The 20,946-nt window shown below is 32.7% G+C and overlaps 1 protein-coding gene across 1 annotated transcript in view; it reads right to left on the bottom strand.

Moving 5' to 3' along the window:
• Positions 1-7,618: 7,618 nt before the first annotated feature.
• The window catches only part of LOC129952249 (uncharacterized), a 135,252-nt gene continuing 121,924 nt past the window's right edge, over positions 7,619-20,946 (bottom strand). Inside the window, exons 3-6 of the mRNA XM_056064750.1 lie at positions 16,850-17,059; positions 16,512-16,741; positions 8,339-9,888; positions 7,619-8,239 (exon numbers count right to left, since the gene is read on the bottom strand). Coding sequence (XP_055920725.1) covers positions 8,080-8,239; positions 8,339-9,888; positions 16,512-16,741; positions 16,850-17,059 — 2,150 coding nt within the window. The 3' untranslated portion in view covers positions 7,619-8,079. The remainder of the gene's footprint in view (positions 8,240-8,338; positions 9,889-16,511; positions 16,742-16,849; positions 17,060-20,946) is intronic.

The following is a 20,946-nucleotide window of genomic DNA, read 5'->3' as shown; positions in this document are numbered from 1 at the left end:
TCTTTAATTTTTGAATTTATTAAAATGTATTGACTAAATAAATATTGAAATAAATAAATAATAAACTAAAAAACTAATTTTGCTTTTAATCTAATTGATAAATGTGAATGAGGTTGAGTGGAGATGAGTTGAGATGAGTTGGGTTGAGTTGGGATGAGTTGGGATGAGTTGAGATTAGTTGGGATGGGTGATTTTGCGTTATAATGAATGGAAATAAAAGAGAATATGTAAATCAATTTTTCTGTTGTGTAAAAGAATTAGCTTAAGGTCAGCGATGGAATGGATATGTAAAGCATTTGAGATCATCATTCAAATGCTTCTTTTTTGTACTTTATTGCTTCATACCTTTTGAACTTATTCAAATTACTTTTTTTCAATACCAGAACATTTTCATCAAAAGAACTATACTTTTAAAACAGTGAAACTTTTTCGTTCCTTTGCAAATGAAAATCGTATAAGAAAAAGTACCATCCAAGTCAAAATCTAACGTTCTCATATTAGTTTGCAGTTTTGGAATTTATTTCCCACTATAACCTTGCATTATATGCAGACTACGTTTTTCATGTACTAATTATATTTTAAAATAAGAAAACTTCTCACCATGTTTCTAAGAAATAACATCTCATTTGAAAGTTATATTAAACTGCTATTGGTACAATACATCTTTCTACATAAACTTCAATATTTTCCTCAACAATCAAAATGAAAACAAAAAATCTTCTAAAAGATATTTGGTGTATGTTTTGTATCTATATATTCCGGTTACCGTTAAACTTTTTTTAATATTACATTACAACGGTAGGTACGTAAAGATAATAATGCAAATATCACGGAAATTATGTCCCGCCACTAACTCATTTTGAGACATAAATATTAAACAGTGTTGTGTTAAAAAACCAACACCTATTCCATTTTATTCAAATTATTTTGCTTTAAGTTTTAAAAATAAACCACAAGCTAAATGTTTAAAAAAAGTAATCTTTATTCCGATTTTCATAAAAATGAAAATGATGAAGTGTAACAGGGAAATAAAGGATTGAAAAGTTATTGATTTTTAATCTTGTGAGTTCATTTGAAGTTTTGTGCACCTTTCAAACTTCTATAGTCTTTCCGAGAATGTTAAGTGTTTTAATAGGTATTTCTTCACAGCACTGTTGGTCTATGGTATATAAGTCATATATACACATACGGGTGGAAATAAACGTTTTGTGCAGTTAGTACGTTTTTTTTTCATTTCATTTTCTTTTTTTGAAATAAAGGACACAATAATACATGACGGTGATTCCTTATGGCTGGGCTTTGAACTCCTTCTAGGAAGAACATTATACCTTATAACTAACCATTTGGTGGAAAGAAGAACAACTGTGGCAAAGGAACACAGTGATTCATGGACCTCCATAAATGATCATAAAAAAACCAAATATTCATATTCTACTGATAAGACTTGCCAAATAAATATTCCCGCAAGAATCTCCACGACACAAAAATGTATAAGAAGAAATGAAATTATTTCGGCAGTTGTATCTTCTCATCGTGTAGTAAGGGCAAGGGGGTTGCTGTTGCTCCATACAAAGATTTGAGTTTTGAAAGAATTTTAACCTCTAAACCATTATTATTTTTCACACCAATTCCAGCTTCAGTATCAGCGAAAGAATTTTTCACAGATTTATTCAATTTGGTTTAACTTATATTAAACTATATGAAGAATTTCCTGCTTTGGAATGCAAATCCAGGGGAAGTTAATATATATAACGGTAAGTGATTCCTTATTTTATCAAATGAGTAATGGGATGTGTTTTTTTGGGGGGTCTTTGTGTGGGTTACAAAGTGTGGTGAATAATATACCGACATTATTATTTCCCTGAAGGGATATTAATAAAGGAGATTTCAAGGGCTTCATCATGGAAGACGAGTTGTTAAGGAATGTGAGTTGTAATTGAAAAATATTTTATTACTTTTTGAACTAATTTTATAACACCGAGTGTGAAGTCTGAGTAAATTGATTAGCCTAATTGTACTCTTATGGGAAGTGAGTCAACAAAAAGTTCTCGATATTAAATCATTTATAATGGTGCATATTTTTAGGAATTAATGTTTTATTGAAGTATAGAAAAATTACCTTTATCCGAGGCTTGGAGCATAATATTGATAAAATGCAGATATTCTTTGAATAAAAGTTGTGAATACAATTTTTGGAGCTCTTCATAATGGCTACATAATAAAAATATCATTAGTTCATCAATTTTATTAAACATTAAACTAACTAATCTAACGCAACAAACTGACAAGCTGATAAAAAGAAAGTTAAACAATGCAGGTGGTTTGTTTGGTTACTTTGCGATGCATTAAAACCCGGTTAAGAGAAACGTAAAAATGTCACTTAATTAAGATTTTCAATTAAATGTCCTTAAAGTGAAGAATAATTGGCACAAAAAATTGCATTTTTAATAAATAAATATTTAATGATTTTTTCAGCAAATTTGTTGTTCTGTTCAAATATGTCACAGAAATAAACCTAACAAGCCGAGAATTTGCCTATCTCAACACGATCTCAATCACAAAAAATCTTAGTCAAAAAATAGGTTGAAAATTGCCTACTTATCTACCGAGGCCTCTGCAGCAAGGCAAACCATTTGATAAGCTTTACATTTCATAAAATACTACATAAACTATTTCTAACCAAATTTTTAGCACTTTGGGATTGTAAAAAATGTTTTCATTTCAGTTCGGAACTTTGGTAGACTTGCATTTTCGTTTAATGACAACACAAAAAATGTCTTGGGAGCAAAAATCAGATTTCTTGCTGTTAACGCGATATTTGTTGCTAATGTAACAAAAAAATACCTTATTTTTAATAGATATTAGGCCCAAACCATTATTATATTTATGGTTTAGACTGCTGATCATAAAGGCGTAAAATTGCAGTCCCAGCCCCCTTGGTTGTTGGGTTCATTTTTATTTTGTCCTTAATTTTTGTAACAAAAATTTCATTGCTATTATTATCAAATATTAAACATAACAGTCTACGTAAATAAAAACGCTTCTAGCCCCAGTCAGGGAAGCAGAGAAGTTACTTGGGCTGAAATTGAAATAAGTATTGAAGAAATTCCGCATCGTTAATTTCGTGCATATAGTTTTAAAAGCATAGATTATTTTGACACTGACAGGTGTTTCCTATCGAAATCTTAAAAGTCAATATCATACCTCTGCAAAACGAAATAAGTCCTTTTACACTTGAATAACTTTTAGAAAATTTGAAAACTTATTTCCAAAGTAAGTGCTTTGTAGCCCAAATATTGCGCTAAAAAAAAGCTATTGGACAACACTTAGACTCGTTTTTCACTACACGGTTTTGACCGTACGGCAAAAAACCGGAAGGCATAAACCGGATCAATGGCTAATTACACATTATACGGTTATAACCATACGGTGAAACAATATACATGCAGGGTTCCTGTGTTTAGTATACTTTTTCGCAGGGTTAGTTCGAGCTCTGCCGCACGAATAAAATCGTATGCTGTAAAAACATGTATTTCGTTACGTACGCCACTGAGCTTATCGTGCCGTCCGGCTGCCGTATACTGTTGTGGCAGTAGACGATTGGTACACGGTAGTGTGAAACGAGCCTTATGGTCCCTGTCTTCATTCGGCCAAGAATGGGGCTACTGCGAATGTGAGACTTGTGAAAGAATATCAACTCGCAATCGTTCTAAACAGCTCAACATACCACGTTTTCAGTCTGAATACAATTCTCTACATAAATCTAGGATTATTTTTAGAGGTCTAATTGTTTGGCGCACTACTTCGCTTCGTTTTTGCTTCTCGGTTTAGGCCTAAGAACAGCTTAAAATCTAAAACGATTATGGGCGAATTTAGTTGACGAGGTGGCTACAGTTACAAACAAAACTGCTGCAACTCGGGCTCGAATAGCGCCACTTCAGGAAGTGAGAGTATGACAGTTTGTTACGGATTGTATAAAGTGGCTGGGATAATAACGTTTCAGTCAACTTTGTGAGTTACAGAGTTATGCCAACCTATTTTTGTATACTTAAATTGAAGGCAAAGATCTCTGTGTCATCTGGCTTATGCTGTTAGAGGATGGAGCGCTTTGAAACGGATCGAATCTCTTGAGCACCAAATTCCATATCGTAATGTTAGGCGTCTGGGAATTTTAATTAGCTTCTCTTACCATTTTGAACTATTTCGTGGGAGACCAGGAGGGAACGCTGTTATACCCTCAAATTTGACAACTAGGTCTTCTATAATCTTAGCGTGATATTTTGTGAGTAGGACTACTGTGAGGTCTTTTGTTCAATCCCTGCTCGAACTTATTAAATTTTGTTGACGGGCACTGTCTCTTGCGAGTAATTGACAAATCCTCCAAAAGTAATATTATAGTCATAAAAAGTGCTTTCTCAAAGCACTGACATTTCTCGCACACAATGGTTGAGAGCTGTAAATCACTACGCCCCTGTTCTCTAGAACCTAATTTATTTAATAGATCTTGTTCATTTTATTAGCTCACCCTTTACATGTTATCTGATATCTTAGCAGGGCCGGATTTAGATATCCAGAGGCCTCGGGGTGTAAAGGAGCGGGAGCCCCTTCGCCCCAAATAATATTCAAAATAAAGTAAAACATTTTGTTTACTTAAGTTTTTCAGTAAATAATTCATTGTGAAACCAAGTAGACTCTTTTAATATTGAACAAACACATATAAATATAAACGGAAAAAAGAATTATCTAAAATTAAATTTTAGGGTTAACGAACGCAACCTTTCGAGCTTTTTTCGTTGATGATTTCGGTAAAAACCCGTTCTCGGAGTAAATTGCTTTCAATGCTCAGGAGAAAGAGCTTCGATAGACAGTTAATTCCAATCGTGCCTATTTTTTATAATTTTCATTTTTGAAGATGAGCGCACTCCATTGCAATTTTTTCAAATTTAGATTTATTTTGGTACTAAAACAGTTCCGGTGATTGATCTATTCCATAGTCCTTTTCCTTTTTGTATGAGTCAATCAAAAACACAAATAGAACCAATTCATTACCAAGACTTGGGTCTAAATCATCCGGATACACTTTCACCAATGCCCTTGCTGCAGCGTGCAAATTTTCAGCATCCCTCTTCTCGATGTGCTTCAGGAATCAAAATCTGCTTCATAGGCATGCAATCTTTTAGCAAGCGAAACGGATAGCTGGTCAGTTATTAGGATGAAGGCGGATTTAACCATACATTTCTCGTTCTGGTGCGGGAGCGTGATTGTACATTTTCATCAGTATGAGATATTTTATCAAAATAATTTTGTTTGGATTTCACGAATGATTTCAATGATTCTAGTGCACGCATTGCCGATTTAAGAATCATTTTCGGGTCTTGCAACATCTTGTCAGTAGCGTTGAAACGCTGTTGCAAACAAAGCGGTTTCCAGAACTCATCTTCATAAAAAGGTGTGTTGCTTCATTCCTTACGATGTCTTTTTGCTTTTAATTGGCAGATATGCTGGTTAGCGCTTCTTCGATTTCCGAATAGCCGTTGACTAAGGCTTTCATAGCTTCAGCTCAACAAGACCAACGAGTGTCGCTGAGCTTCTTCAAACCTAAAAACTGTCCACTTTTCTTCTCCGACAATTTCTTAATCAGACCAACGAGTGTCGCTGAGCTTCTTCAAACCTAAAAACTGGCCACTTTTCTTCTCCGACAATTTCTCAATCAGAATTTGGTGCCGCTCTGTACTTTCTGTGATAAACGTGTACAATTTCTGCACGAAATCAAAGAATTGAACAGCCGATGAACAAATTATTGAATTGAAGAACACGGATTCTTCATATACAGCAATTAATTTATATCGAGACAAGGAATTGAATATCCAACCTCTGAGGTTGCGGGCAAGTACCACCCCACTTAGCCATTTAGCGATTGGTGAACTCTCTCAAGATGGGTAGTGAATTGGAAGTGCTTTATATCAGGGCCATTTGAGATTTCGATATTTCACTGATTGATGATTTTTGTTATTTAAGATCAATACAATTAAATAATCATGTGTGTACAAAGTACTCTAGGCTGTAGGTAAAGTAAAAGAGCAAAAAAATTAATATCAAAGGAGAAGATGTTTACCAGTGTTTATTAGTTGGAATTTGAAACAAAAATTTTCCGAAGTGTCTATTGTGAGGGCCCCCGTTTGTGGAGTCCCCGGGCTTTCGCCGGGTTGCCCTCCCCTAAATCAGGACCTGCCTGTTCTTCACAACCTAATTTATTTATTGGATCTTGTTCATTTTACTGGCCCACCCTTTACATGTTATCTTGGTATTTTAGAAATAGAATTAGGTTTTTGTTGTTTCTCAAACAACCATATGAAATAGTTTATATTATTCGATTCTTAATTGTTATTAGAAATATCGATTTAATTATCTACATTGAGGCACACATGTAATAAATTTGCTTGGCAAACTACTAAGTGTTAAGCAAGTTATACTAAGTCTAACTAAGAGTCCTTATAACCTATTATTAGAATCCAAATGAAAAAAAACCTTTCCTGTTTGCCTGCTCTACTTGCTTTCTTCAATGTGGCCGAAACATAAGTGAAACGTTATAAGGTGTTTCAATCCATATTGTTTTATTGCATTTAGAGCTCCATAATGATGTACAAAATTATTTCGAAAAATAGATCCGATCAGATAAACTCCTGGTTAAACAATTCGTCTGAAAATTAAAACACAATCTTTTTAATTGAAATTCATTTTTTTTATTTATTTTGTTTTAACTTTATGTTATTTTTAATTTACAATGGAATAATACTTTTCAAAAAACTTTCCTACATTGATGTTGTTGATTTAAATTTGATTTATTCTTTATTTAATTTGTTTTCAATAATTTAATTATAATTACTTATTTATTATTCATAGAAATGTTTTTAATTTAATTATTTACTTTAATTTAAATACAATAAATGGATTCGTCGTATTAAACGGTATTGTATACCAAAAGTATAAAACTGAATTTTTAACAATTTTTATATAAATTAAAAAATAATTATTTATTTTTATATAACATATTTTTAAATAAAAATCATACAAGACAGCAAAAAAAGTAAACAAACATAAATTGTCAAGGCTTTTAATAGTATTTACAAAAAATTGCAGCCAATAAGATATTTGTAATAATTTCATATTTTTTTAAAAATCGATATTGCTCAAAATGTAAATTACGTTTAAATTTAATTTTAACGAACTTAACAAACGAAAACAAGAAATATTTGTATAAATAAGGAAATAAAGAAAAACCTACAATTTTAGTTTTAAATTTTCATTTCACTTATATATTTGATTTTCATGCTTAAAATAAAGGTTTTGATTTTGATTTAGTACTAAAACTAATATTATTATTGTTTTACTTAAAACTAAAATTTATTGTTATACATTTTTGTTTTTCCTTTGATTTATATTTATTTTGTTTTTTCTTTTAATTAATTTTAACTTCTATTTTTATTTTATCTTTGGTTTTAATTAATTTATTTTTAAGGAAAATGGAAATTAGTATTATTAATATTAATTAAATACAATTTTCTTTAAATTTATTATTTTTAATAATATAGAAAAAATATGAATTATTACAGACTATTCAACTGGGATTTTGGAAGTTTGATATTATTTTATTTTTGTATCATTGTACAAAAGGAAAACTAATTTAATATTTTCTGTTAATGTTTATTTTCTTACAAATACTTTGACTAATTTTTGAATTTGTTGTAATTGCAAAAAATTTATAAGTGCGTTGTTTGTATTAAAATAATTATATTCTTTTTATTGTTAGTTCCATGTATGGTTTGGAAAAACGGAGTTTTGATTTTCAATTTTGGGATATCTCACGAGGCTTGATACCTTTTTCTTATGTGGTATAAGTTTGAGTTATTTCTATGTTTAGATCAATGGCAAGGATTTTCCTTATGTGATATGACGTCATCATTGTCCTCCTGAATTATTCAGAGTTATTCACTATTATTATCGACTTATGCTGGGATAGAATAAAGATGGCCCGTAGGGAGATGGTGCTTGGTAGGTAGCACCATTGGATGCCGTATTTCAATCCCGCTCCTCATATTTCAGCCCGAACGAGTTGATTCCGCCGAGTTGGGGACATTGTGTCTGCGGGTCGAAGATTGATTTTAGACGTTTGTTCTTGGCTCGACGGTTCTTGAACCAGAATTGGACATTTTTGCTTTCTAGGCGGGGAAACTTTTGTCTGCAAAAAATTAACAAGAAGAAAATATTCAATATTAAATTAGAGAAAATATAATTTGAAAAAATAACAATTAAAAGACTAATCAAATATTTAACTCACCTATAAGGCATCGTATTCAAATCATCGGTATACTTTATTATCATATTATGCGATGGATGCGATTGCATTGAAAACCATTGTTCGAGCTTTGGCACCTCCGTCACGGGATCAATGAACGTTCGATTCCGCTTGCGTCGCTCTTCGCTCGAGATATTCGATAGACTTAAGTTGCTCGTACCCATTGGCACCGAGGGATGCATCCCGGCTCCAGCATGATGCGGATGATGACCGGGTTGACCAAAGCCCGGCATATAGGTCATGTACATGAGCGACTGTGGAAACATTGCATTCGAAACCATTGGAAAGATGTCCTTTCGTAGATCGGGCGAAGGTGTTCCAAAGTCATGGTCATTATCATTGTCATTGTCATCGTCCATTTCGAGATCTTCAGACTTGTGTGAGTTTTTGGGTGATTCACAGCGTTCGTCTAAGCTTCGATGGCTTGAGTTATTGTTGTTGGTGTTGTTGTTATTGTTGCTACTATTATTATTGTTGTTGGATTCGCCATGTTGTGAATGTGTCTCAACATCAGAGTGACGATCTGTATTTCCATTTGGCAGCTCCTCGTTATTATTGCCTCCACCAGCCGAATGACTGTTCCTTTCGGCGGCCGTCGATCCATTGTGGTTGCTTGTCGCATCGTCTTTGCCCATTGACGAACGTCCATCTTCGGGTGATCTGTTGCGTTCATGCATGGTCAGCGATAGTGGCAGCTGAGGGGAAATCGGCCGACTTTGGTCATCATCCATGTCGTCGGAGTGCTGCGACATTGTATCAATATCATCGGACTTCAGACTCATCGGACTCTTCAAATAGTCGTGAGACATCATTTGCTGGGCATGATGATTCAGGTATCCATTGGCCGAATGGCCAGCACCCAAGGGTCCGCCAGCTCCTCCCATACCCGCACCCGGCATCTGTCCCACACCACCGCGCATTTCAGCCCGCTTTTGGGCAGCACGTGCATTCTTAAACCAGTATACCACGTTATTAACATCCAACGGCTTGCGGCCGCGTCGTGACTCCAGCGAATTCAATTGCATCACATAGGTTTGTATCTGCTGCCGTGAGGGGTGAGGATTCTCTTGAAACCATTTCTGTAGTTTGGGCAACTCCATTTCTGGATCGAAACTCGTTCGCATGCGGGTCTTTTGATTCGTCGGATATGAACCATGATGCGGATGCATCGGATGTGGATGCATAACTGGATGGACAATCATACTCGGGTGAAGATGATGTGGCGGTGGTGGTGGTGGTTGATGGCTATCGCCCAGAAGGTTGTCACGATTCGTGTGATGCATACTGCGTGCGGCAGCAGCTGCAGCCGCCATTTGACCAACGGTACTAAAGTCCATGCCACTTGGCTGGTGGGGTGCACCTGCTGCTGCCGCAGCAGCCATAAAGGGCAGCATTTTCGGTGCTATAGGGGATTGTGGTGAAAGCTGATTGCTCCACCACTGGTCAAATTTGCGGCGCAAATCATCGGAAATTTCTCCTGTATAATCAAATGAACTTTGGTATGAACTACGACAGATCTGCGAAAGGATAACCTGAAAGAAAAGGAAAGAAGAAATGATTGAAAATAACAATTGAATTCAAATTAAATGCTTTAAGTAGGATTGCGCAAAAGTTCAAAAGAAGGTTTTTTGTTTCAAGAGTAACAATTAATTTAAAAGAGTGGTAAAAACACTTATTGAACATCAGGCTGAATGCAATCATGTACCCAAGGAATACATTTGAGGACTGGCTTTTTTTGATATGTTTTTTGTTCTTGGCAGGTTCAGAGAATTTGCATCTAAATGACGTTTCTTTAGATATAAATGCCTTAATGAAAGGCTAATTGTGTCGAAATTCAAATAGGCAATATGGTGTTTATTATTTGAGACGTCCTTGTAAAATTTTACAATTTATTTTATTAATTTAAAAAAAAGAAACCATTTTCAATGTTAATTCCGTTATGAATATTTTATCAGGCTTAAGAATTTTTGTATTTAAAAAAAAAATTTTAAATTTGAAAATTTTGTCAAAAACTATCAAAATAATCCTTTTTATTACAATTTTTGTAACTTAAAACTGTTTACTGTGAACCAGGCTAATAAACTAAAGAAAATGGTAAAACTAGTTTTTGTGGAAAATTTAATTCAGAAGTTATGAATGAAAGGTTAGTTACGGAACAAATCCGGATTAGATATTAGATTAAAGTCTGAAACCCATAAAATAAATGCTGGTGTGCCCCAGGGCTGCGTTTTGTCTCCGACCTTTTTCTTAATTTTTATAAATGACCTCATGTCTGCTACTTCTAATCCAATAAATTGTTTCGCTCACGAAAGCACTCTCAGCTTTTCATATTCGTCTGATCTGGCTACAATCTACAAAACTTATATGCTTCCGAAACTTGAATATAACTCTCATCTCTCGGCTGGTTCTACAGTAACTTATTTTAGCTTTTTGAACAGCATTCAAAGAAGAGCTTTAAAATGATTGGTGACATTAACATCATCACGATTACGTCACTCGAGCATCGTCGTAAAATTTCTTGTCTTAAAAATTAAAAATTAGGTGGCGAAACAGTCCATGAAGAACCAGGGCCTAGTGACTTGCCAGAGATGGAAGGGACCTACAGTTTTTATGCCGAATCCGAACGGCTAATTTGAGAAAGCACTTTTCATGACAAGAATTACTTTTGAAGAATTTGTCAATTCCTCGTAAGGCTTTGCTCGAGTGAAATATCCAGTTGCATTCCTCTTCTTGAACAATTTAACATCTTCCAGGAATGCCATTTAGTTTACCCTTGACCACAACTTCGGTACTATGAAGGGCAGATATTCAATTTTTAGGCTTACTACGCGAATGTGGAATGCCTTGCCACCCTTTATCTTTTCCTATCCTTGCAATGTTGAGGAATTCAAAATCAGTCACACCAGCACCTCCTATCCAATCCTTCGCTCTTTTCCTAATACTCACACTGTGTCTTTTGGATGTTAAGGTATACAAAACCCTTATAATGTTCGCTAATTATAACAAACAAAATAGGTATTTCCAGAGTATCTTAAAAATTTCGGTTTAAAACACACATTTTTTTAAAACTTCAAACAATAACTTTATAGAACATTTTAACAGTAAATTAAAACAAATACAAGTCCGAAAATACTGAGTGACTTCTCGGAAAATGTTGGTCTGAAACATAAACTCTCGTCTCGGATGCCATTTAGACTTTTCTCGTCTCGTCACCAACCTCAAATGAATACCTATATTAAAAAGTGACCTATATTGAGTATTTGCTTTAAGGGAAGGCGGAAGTAAAGAGGAAAACCCCCTCAACTTGTAAAACGTGTTTGTATAATACACCTCCTAGAGAAAAGTGCTTGGAAAGCACTTACCTCTGCATTGTTGCATACAATGTCTATAGAAACGATTGAGAATTGGAATTGATGTTGATTCTTAAAAACTGCTTATGGACAAATCTTTCTTAGCTTATTGGATTAATTAAGATTCATATTAAAAGCATGAAGTCAAACAGTTTAACATTAAAAAAAACACACATTCCAAACATTTTTAAAACTCAAAGTCTGTTTGTTTAGTCTATTTTAAGACCTTTTAAACTTATATGAATATATACCTGAGTATGTATGTCCAAAGCAACACCTGATGCTTTGTGTAAAGTTCCTTTATTTTACTTTGTGTATCTTGTCTTCTTTGAATACAAAAATACACTAATCCCCAGTTCTAATAATCTTGATTTTAATTCTATGCTAAACACATACCTATTTTATACTGAACACACATTTTTACACATATGTACAATGTAGAATCATTTCTCAAATAGTAAAGCTTTGTGTCTAAGACGAGTGAGAAAGATTAAATTTTGAACACCTTTAGACATCATCCCAACCCCCTCATCCTACGTTTGGATGTAAAACCCGCCATTTGCCTTTCTTCCGGTTGAACGATTAAACCTTTCATCTTCTCAAAAACTTAACTCCAAGTTAAACGAATTCATTACGTTACTTTTAGGGGAAATTTGTATTTACGACAATAAGAAGGTTGAGAAAAACATATGATGAGTCAAATTATAAAATTAATCCGATCCTTTAAACGTCCTTGTTTTTTTTCGTTTGTTAATTGTGGATAATGTTTTCTTTTACTTTTGAAGGAATGAACTATAATATACGATATGATTTATAATTCTTTTGAATGCAAAAGACAAATCAAATCATTTGCACACTGTCAACCCCACTTCTCCCCGTACCACTTCTACCTTCTACCTCCACCACTTCTCAGCCTCTATACATAACACCTAGCTGTAATGGGGATGAAGACTATTCACAAAGCCGTCAAATACGGAAGCCGCTTTGGGAGTGAAAATGCCTACCCCTTTCATATTATATTAGTTTCATAAGTTTTAGAGTATTAGCATACACCAACACACACACATAAACAACTGTATATGGCTCATTATTTGTATCTTTTATCTAATATATGCGAACCTGAAACGCTTATCCTGATCCGATTAAGAATAAGAAAATGTTCTCTCTAGCTTTAGGTATGGAGCTATATATGCCATCCAGCCAGCCAAAGCTTTTATTACAACACAAAGGTGTACTTGTTTGTCTGTCTTTTAAGTTTTAAACCGTTTCGGCATGTGTGTTTGTGATTTTCAATCTTTCTAAGGCACAAAGGTGGAAAGGTGGAAAATTATTGTAGATGGTGTAGGGAAGGGAAGGAATATGTATCTTAAGGTGGATTGAATATTTTTGAATAAAATACATCTGCCTAATATCCCCTTTGATATCCCTACATACATCTTGCGTCATACAAGGCTTAGAGATACCTCTTTAAATACATTACCACCGACCGACCTCTGTGCGATAGTTTTGCACATATTCGTACAAATGAAAACGCAATATTTTGATCCTTGCTCTGAAGGATTAGGTTAAAGAAACGAATAATGAAAGTTGTCTTTCCAAATACATACGAGTACAAGTAACTTCGTTTTTGTTGGGGGTGACGACGACGGTTTTGAAGGATTCTACAAGAGGAACATTCTAAAAATCACTATATTATAGTTTGGTTGACTGATTAGATACATTATAATGTTTTGTGTGTATGTTCATGATAGACTCTTAGACGTTCATCAACAATTGATGGGTTTTTGGTAGCTAACATATTTGTATGTGTATTTTTGAAATCCCTTTATGGTCTTAAAATCAAAAATATAATTTCTTTGTGTAGAGGTATATGGGTATAGTATAATGCGTTTAAGTGTATGTCATGCCAATATAGAAGAAAATAAGTACTTAACTTAAGCCGAATTATTATTTTAATAAGATGCTTTAAAATAATGTATCAAGAACTTTTGAAGGCATAGATTCATATGACGAATTTATGTAATATGCGAGTGAATAAGAAACAACGGAGGATGAGTTATTGTCGGGTGCAAACATACAAACATACATGCGTTATAAATCAGACATTTGCTTTTTCATAAAAAGGATTAAAACATTTATTTTGAATGAGAACATTTGCTAAACAGAAATAAAATTATAGTTTTTGTCAAAAGGAATATCAAATTAACTTTACATCTTTTGTTGACTTTTTCAAGCATGATTTTCTATGGTTTTTCTTAAAATCAAAGAAATTTCCTTAAACATTTAAATTATATCCTTTTCTAAGATTAATTTTTAACTGAAATGTGTTTTTGTTAATTTAAATTTCTCCGGAGGCAAAAACGTTTTCTAATTAATGGATGCATTTTTAATAGTCCGCTATTCTGCGAGGTACAGGTTTTGAAAAAGTCGTTTTCTGCTATTTGGCAATTAAGATTTATGCCACTGCTAAAAATAGAACGGTAGACGCTTCAATCATGCATTGAAATAGTTTACATTTGCAAGAAAAATGGTGAACATTTGAACTTGCAGTCACAGTTAAAAAAAACTCCAGAACTATTGGGTCCCCGTAAAGTAAGTTCTTGACCCTTGACAATTAAGTGATATAAAAAACCAATAGCGTGAGCCTCGCTCAAGAACAACTGGAGAAAATTTCTGCTAAAGCAGTAAATAATTAGGTTATTAGATTTAAATCAAACAATTTAACATTGTATTTTGCTTAAAGCCTTAGGTCGTACTACTTTCAAAGTAGGAACCCAATAAGCCGGTCGTACACCATCAACCCCAGATTTTCGCTCATTGGGTCTTTGAAATCCATTAAAGTGGTCCGGATTGTTATCAATGGTTACGTTATTAGCAAAACTGTCGCATTTGATTTGATTATTAAAAAAGTGGGTGGTATGCGACCCACACTGATATTTTACCATCCTGTCCGTCAATTTGTCTTCTTTAAAAGGTTTGTAGAATTTCGTGTTTTGTTAAAAAAATAGGTAATTGAATTATTGTACAAAATTAATAACATAAAATAAAAGAGTTTGATTTCAAAATCTATTTTCGTTAAAGTGATTTTTTAGTCGCTACCTCATTTTTACCAATTTTAGTAGTTTTTATTTCTTAAATAAACAAATACAAATTGGATAAAATTAATTAATTTTAAGTCAATATCTTTTTTTGTTAACGTGATATCGAGAACCGAACATCATTTTACCAAATTTTCGTTCTGTTTTTTGTAGGTTTTTTTATGAAAAAGCTTACTGCTGGATTTTTATCAAAAATTTACTGAATGTCGAAAACAATATTTTATTGGAGATAAAATAAGTTCGAAACCAATATTTTAAATTTTTGAAGACATTTGAGTCGAAAGGCAATTTTTACGAACTTTTATTAATTTTTTAGGTTTTAATTTCTTATAAAAAAACTGTCAATTCGGTTTTTCTCAAAATTTTACCAGATTTTAAAAACGTTATTTTCCGTTGAACAAAATTGTTATGGAGAAAAACCAACTGAAATTTTTGTCACTTTTCTTGTTTTGTAAAAAAGAACTGTTTATTGGATTTTTTTTTTCAAAAAAAAATTACTTGTTTGGCATCACGTTACAATGTATTACATACAAATTAATTCAAGTCTTTAGGGTTTTTGGTTTGTGAGGGTTAACAAAAATGTTCACCTTTTTTTAAACTGCTATGGTATTCTGCGCAATTTTCTTGAGAGCCCTTTCTGTATTATTTTCTGTATAATAAAATGTATTTGGAGTCGAAATCACTACTGGTTCTTGAGCTATGGACGACGAAAAAAACGTCGCGAACGTGCGAACCTACATACGTACACACGCATGCCCTGATATCTTGCTATAAATCTTTTATTTCGACTCTAGAGACCTTGAAACATAGGGTAATGTTAAAATTTTCAATTTGCAAATCTGACCCATTCCTGTGGGAAGTTAAAAATATCCATTGTTTTCTCTTAGTGCATATATTTTTAATGCATCAAAATGAAAACTTTTATTGAAATAACTTTTAAATAAACTCATACATTTTTTTCTATGAATAGTTTTTTTTTTTGATTTCATTTAAATAATTTACTTTTGATTTTAAGGAAACATGTTAAATAATATATATAAAGTTTTTCAGTGCCAAAATGTTGTCTTATTTTTTAAAAGTATCAATCTTTTTTTCTTGCAGCTTAAATTATAAAATTTTTTTAGATCGGTTTTGATATGGAAAATAAAAAAAAGATCATGAATCAGAAAACGGTATTGTTCTTTTATCGTAATACCAAAAAGCAAACAAATTTCACGATTTCAGTTTGTTTTTCTATTGTTTTGGGATGTAACCAACTTTGTTTACATTTTTTTTTTGACTTTTTTTTGGGCTTTTAAAAGTCAACGTTGTGAGAATGTTATTTTCAAAATCCTTACTCTTCTGTAGCTGAATAGACACTGACAAGCACAAACAAAATTTAAAACTCGTCCTTAAAATAATTAACCGATTGATGATTAAGCATTTTTCGTATAGGTTAGCTTAATCCTTCATATCCTTAAACCTTACAGAAGTCTTACTTCTGTTGGGTGGTGTCTTTGTGAACGTTACCAGGCCAAATGAAAATTTATTTATGCCCCAGAATCATCAAAATAAATACCAAAAGTATTCGAAGTATTTTCAAAGAAATGTTGAAAATGTTGTTATTGAAATCAAATCGAAATTTTAACGCAAAAATATTTTTGCAGGCATTTATTGTGATAATTTTATTCTTTGATGATTTATAAATAATATTAAATTTTAACTCACCTCATCTAAAGGACATCCACTTGATCTGAGTAACGTATGCGATTGTAAAACCAACAATCTCAATAATTTATCTTTGATTTCACCGAAAGGAGATGATTTCGCTCTTAAAATAATTATCCTTAGTGTAATAACAGACGCCAATTCACCCAATATATCACCAACTTGTACCACAGGATTGTCGGAAATATTTTCCAAAGGAATTGGTTTCCAATTTTTAATTATAACTGAACCTGAAAATTTCAAATTATATAAATTAATTATAGTAAAATATTTCTCTTCTACTGGAATTTTAAAATCTAAAAAAAAAAACTATAAAATATTCAAAATATTTAATTTACCTCTTGCTGTACTTGCAACTTCCATCGAATAGCCAAGATTATGAAGGGCTGTATTTACAATATCTTTCCAAAGGGTTGATGTCCCCACATCTACACAACAATCTGATTCTATATTAGGACGTCTTTTGTAGATGTTTCTTGTATCGTTTGCCATTAAGGAAGCTTGTGATGAATGAACGGATTCCACAATACAACGTAGTTTTACAATGTCTGCAATTAAAAAAGAAAATTCATTGATTAAATAAAGTTTAAGGAATTTATTTAAAAGTGTCAAAAGGATATTCAATCAAAAAGGAATAAAAATTGGATATATACTCTTGGACATAAGTATGTGTGAAAGAATGTTATTTTTTAATCTTTTTCTATCCCTCAATAACTCACCATCTCTCTTTCCTTACATTCCAGAAGAGGTTCATGAAAGCAGATTTACTTTATCGAAATCCAAAGGATAAATCCTTTAAAGCTTACTGACCGTTTGCATTTTCATTCATGTAAGGATACAGTACACGTGCATAGTTCATTTGAACAAGAACTGTACGTACTATATCCTTTTTCCATACTTATAAGGGGTGGACAAGTATAGGATATGGCAATTGATCAAGAGGCGAGAAACGACAGGATGTATGTTTGAAGAGGAAGAGACATGAGTTGAGTATGTTACGGATTTGTAAAAGTGAACTATGCACACATGGAAATGAATTTAGTTTAAGTATTTTCTTAAAGTTTGGTTTCTCAATTAAATTATTCCGATAGTCCAGCAATTTAAATAAAAAAGTATGAGTTTATTCGTGGTGCACTTTATTAAGGTGAGATATGTCTAAAATTTTGAGCACGATGAGAATCTAGGCCGTTGCTTCAGTAACGCACTTAGACTGAACTTAAAGAAAAGCCTTTAAAATTATTTGTGACAGTAACATTATTAACGTTACTCGAACATCGTCGTATAAACTTTTCAATTTTATAATGTTTTTTTGTGAATCTAACAGTGCTTCTAGAAGTGAAGTATCTACAGAGTTTTGTTCTTAAACCGTGCTTCGCGAATGTTAAATGCCTAAATTTTAGTAGAAACAAAATTATGAAACCAAAATTTGTAAAGTTCGTTAATCAAACGATGATTTAATTTGTAGTGAATTTTGCAGAGCTCAATGCCCGTATCATTCTATTTTTAGAAATGGTATAATTTTTACATTCCAAATATCAGAAAATTACATATTTAAGGATGACAGCTTACTGAATTAAGGGTATTAAAAGTGAAATCTCTTATTGGAAACTTTTTTTCTAGAGTTATTGTGAAATTTTTTCCTAAATATTCTTGATTAGGAAATATTAAAAAATATTATTTTACACTAAAAATTTTCAATCATAAGATTTTTTTCGGAAAGTGTGGTATAACTCCTTCATACAACTTAAGACGAAGAATTGTCAAAATATGGTTTGTTGTCTATATTAATAGTCATAAGCTGTAAGTGAAAAATAGCGCACGATAAATCTATTTCTATTTCCTCGCGGTTTTTGAACACAATCATTAGACTCCAGTTGAATTTAAAACCTTTACCATAATTTACGAGACGACCTCTAGAATCGACGAGATGAGACTAAAAATTAAACTAATCGCGAGAAAAACCACAAAAACCATACCGATACAAGTCTTTGTTACACGAGTTTGAGTTGATTCCGAAACGAGACTGATTTCTTTTGAAGCTTTTGAAACCATATTTGGCTTTAGTCTTAAGGTTAAGAATTTAATTCTGCTTAACCTTTCCCATCGATTTACGAGAAGCGATGACTTAAGATTTAACTGACTTTTGCCATTCATATTCTCGCTCTCGAAATCATTGATTTCAAGTTAAAAATCAAAAAGTTAATCCTCTCTAAATACAATCTCTATACCCATTCCATCCATACAAGTAAAGGTGTATGTGAGCAAGCAAGCTTAAAAGTCCTTGAAAATATATAAAATATACTTTTTTTTTCTTCTTTATAAGTAAGAAACAGACTAAGTGTGGATTAGCGAAGGCAACAAACCCATTATCATCATCTTCAGCGTTTTTATACAATACAATATATACACATCTTACATACCACCTCTAATTCCTATAAAAAGGATTCGATTAAAAATCATTGCATAAAGCAGGATGAAAATATTGGAAGGGTACGGGTTGCACGCTCAAGTACCAGAGTAAGCTCAAGATCAATTCATATTTAACCGATTGGGGAGGATGAATACGGAATAACAAAAAAAAAGTCTTCTCAAAATCCTTTAAGGGGTTATATACGCCAAGGTATTCAACAATCTTACACCCCATCGCCATCAGGATAATAGTATACCGACTATAGCTATAGCTTCCTTCACCAGAACCACCAACAAAAATGCCCATGCAACATAAAACGAAGAATGAAAAATGCAAATACTCATCGCAATCCTTGTCAATCGAAAGCCGAGAATCGGAATTAGTATAGGAAACATAGCGCGCAAAAAAGGACTTACACTTTAGCTGTTTTATAGAATAGAGAATGCGTATATAGTTGTATTTGGCGACTATACATACATACATATATATTAGGCATCATTATATCCGTTGCGAGAATAAAGTCGAAAGAGGGTAATTTTTTTTTTTTGGCAAACAAAGGTTGCTGTTGATGATGATGATGGTCTCTATATATCGGGTATGGCACGAATGGAGGGTTAAAAATTATGCCTTAATGGGAAAAGGTAAAGGATTAACGATTTTAAGGGATTACCTATACTCTCGGTCCTTGCGTATGCATCACTTTCAATGGAATCTCTTGTTTCGTCGAAAAGCCTTTTGAAACACTTCTCGATTTTGTGTGTGTGTTTTTTTTGTTCCTTTCTATAAACAGGACGATAAAATGCATGAGTTTAAGGGTATTTGTGTTTAGAATTTGTTTATGCCTCTCAACATTGGACAAATCTAATTCGGTTCAAGGATGGGATTTTAAAACAGTTTTGTTTTTGCGTATTTCTGTTTTTCTCAAGGAGTTGAGAATGCCATAGGTCTGCTATACACTATATGTACTTCTTCATTCATCCTTATGACGGGGTTCATCGAAAGGGTTAAATTAAACAACAAGCGGATTAAGTGTTATTGCGTATGTGTGTGTGTTTATGTTGGTATTAAAGTTTTGAAAATCGTTCTTGTGTTTTTTTTGTTATTGTTGGTTTTCTTCTTTAGTTTCGAAAGAAACTATTTAAGAAAATAAAATACCAGCTTTGTGTCATAAATGCTCTGCTTTAATTAAACTCTGTGAGGCAAAACTTATTATGAAAATCGCTTTTTAAGACGCACAAACTCCTTGATGATGCAAAAGGATGTCTTGTATAGTTTTATTTTTTAATCTTTGTTTTTTTTTTTTTTTTTTGTTAAGGGGTTGTGAAAAGTATAGTAACAACTACTTATCACAAAGTTGTGTTCCTTGCAACACTTTTGGGTGCGATAAAGTTTATAAGACCTACTTAAGACTTCATCTTCTTCATCTTAACTTGCACTTTGTATACTGGTATAGCATAGCCATCTATCAATGGAAGAGGATACAATCATGCGTTACTTTATGAACCTAAAATAAAAAAGACTGACACACGACTATATCAAGTGTAGGTGTGTGTCTGTATTTTATAGGGTAGATAAAAGCACACACAAACGTGTATTTAAGACCTTGTTTTGTTTCTTGGTTGAGAAACTTGAGCATTTTAAAATTAATCTGAAGTCATAATAATCCTTTATGCATTTTATTTGCACTTAAATGAATACAAGCTTTATGCATACGAAAAAGTAGTTTTTGAAATTAATAAAACACGACATAATCATCAGAGTTGCGGGGTACGATTAAAGAGATTCATTTTTGGTATTAAGTATTTTATTTTATATTAGTTTTAACTAGTCGCATGGGGAAAGAGAGAGCCAATATGCTTTTGTTTGGATCCAGACTGGATTGCTTAGTTTTTTTTTTTTAATTTTGTAACTTCCAGTTATCAGTAATCAATGCCTAGAATCTAAGATCACCGTTTTTAGAAAAAATGTCTTACGTAGGTGATACCTTGAAAATTGCTTATTAAAGATGATGGCATACAAATCAGC

The sequence above is a fragment of the Eupeodes corollae genome, chromosome 3 (genome assembly GCF_945859685.1).
Source record: "Eupeodes corollae chromosome 3, idEupCoro1.1, whole genome shotgun sequence".
In the NCBI taxonomy this organism is placed as follows: Eukaryota; Metazoa; Arthropoda; class Insecta; order Diptera; family Syrphidae; genus Eupeodes; species Eupeodes corollae.
The sequence above is the reverse complement of the archived record's forward strand: the minus strand, read 5'-3'. Positions and strand labels throughout refer to the sequence as shown.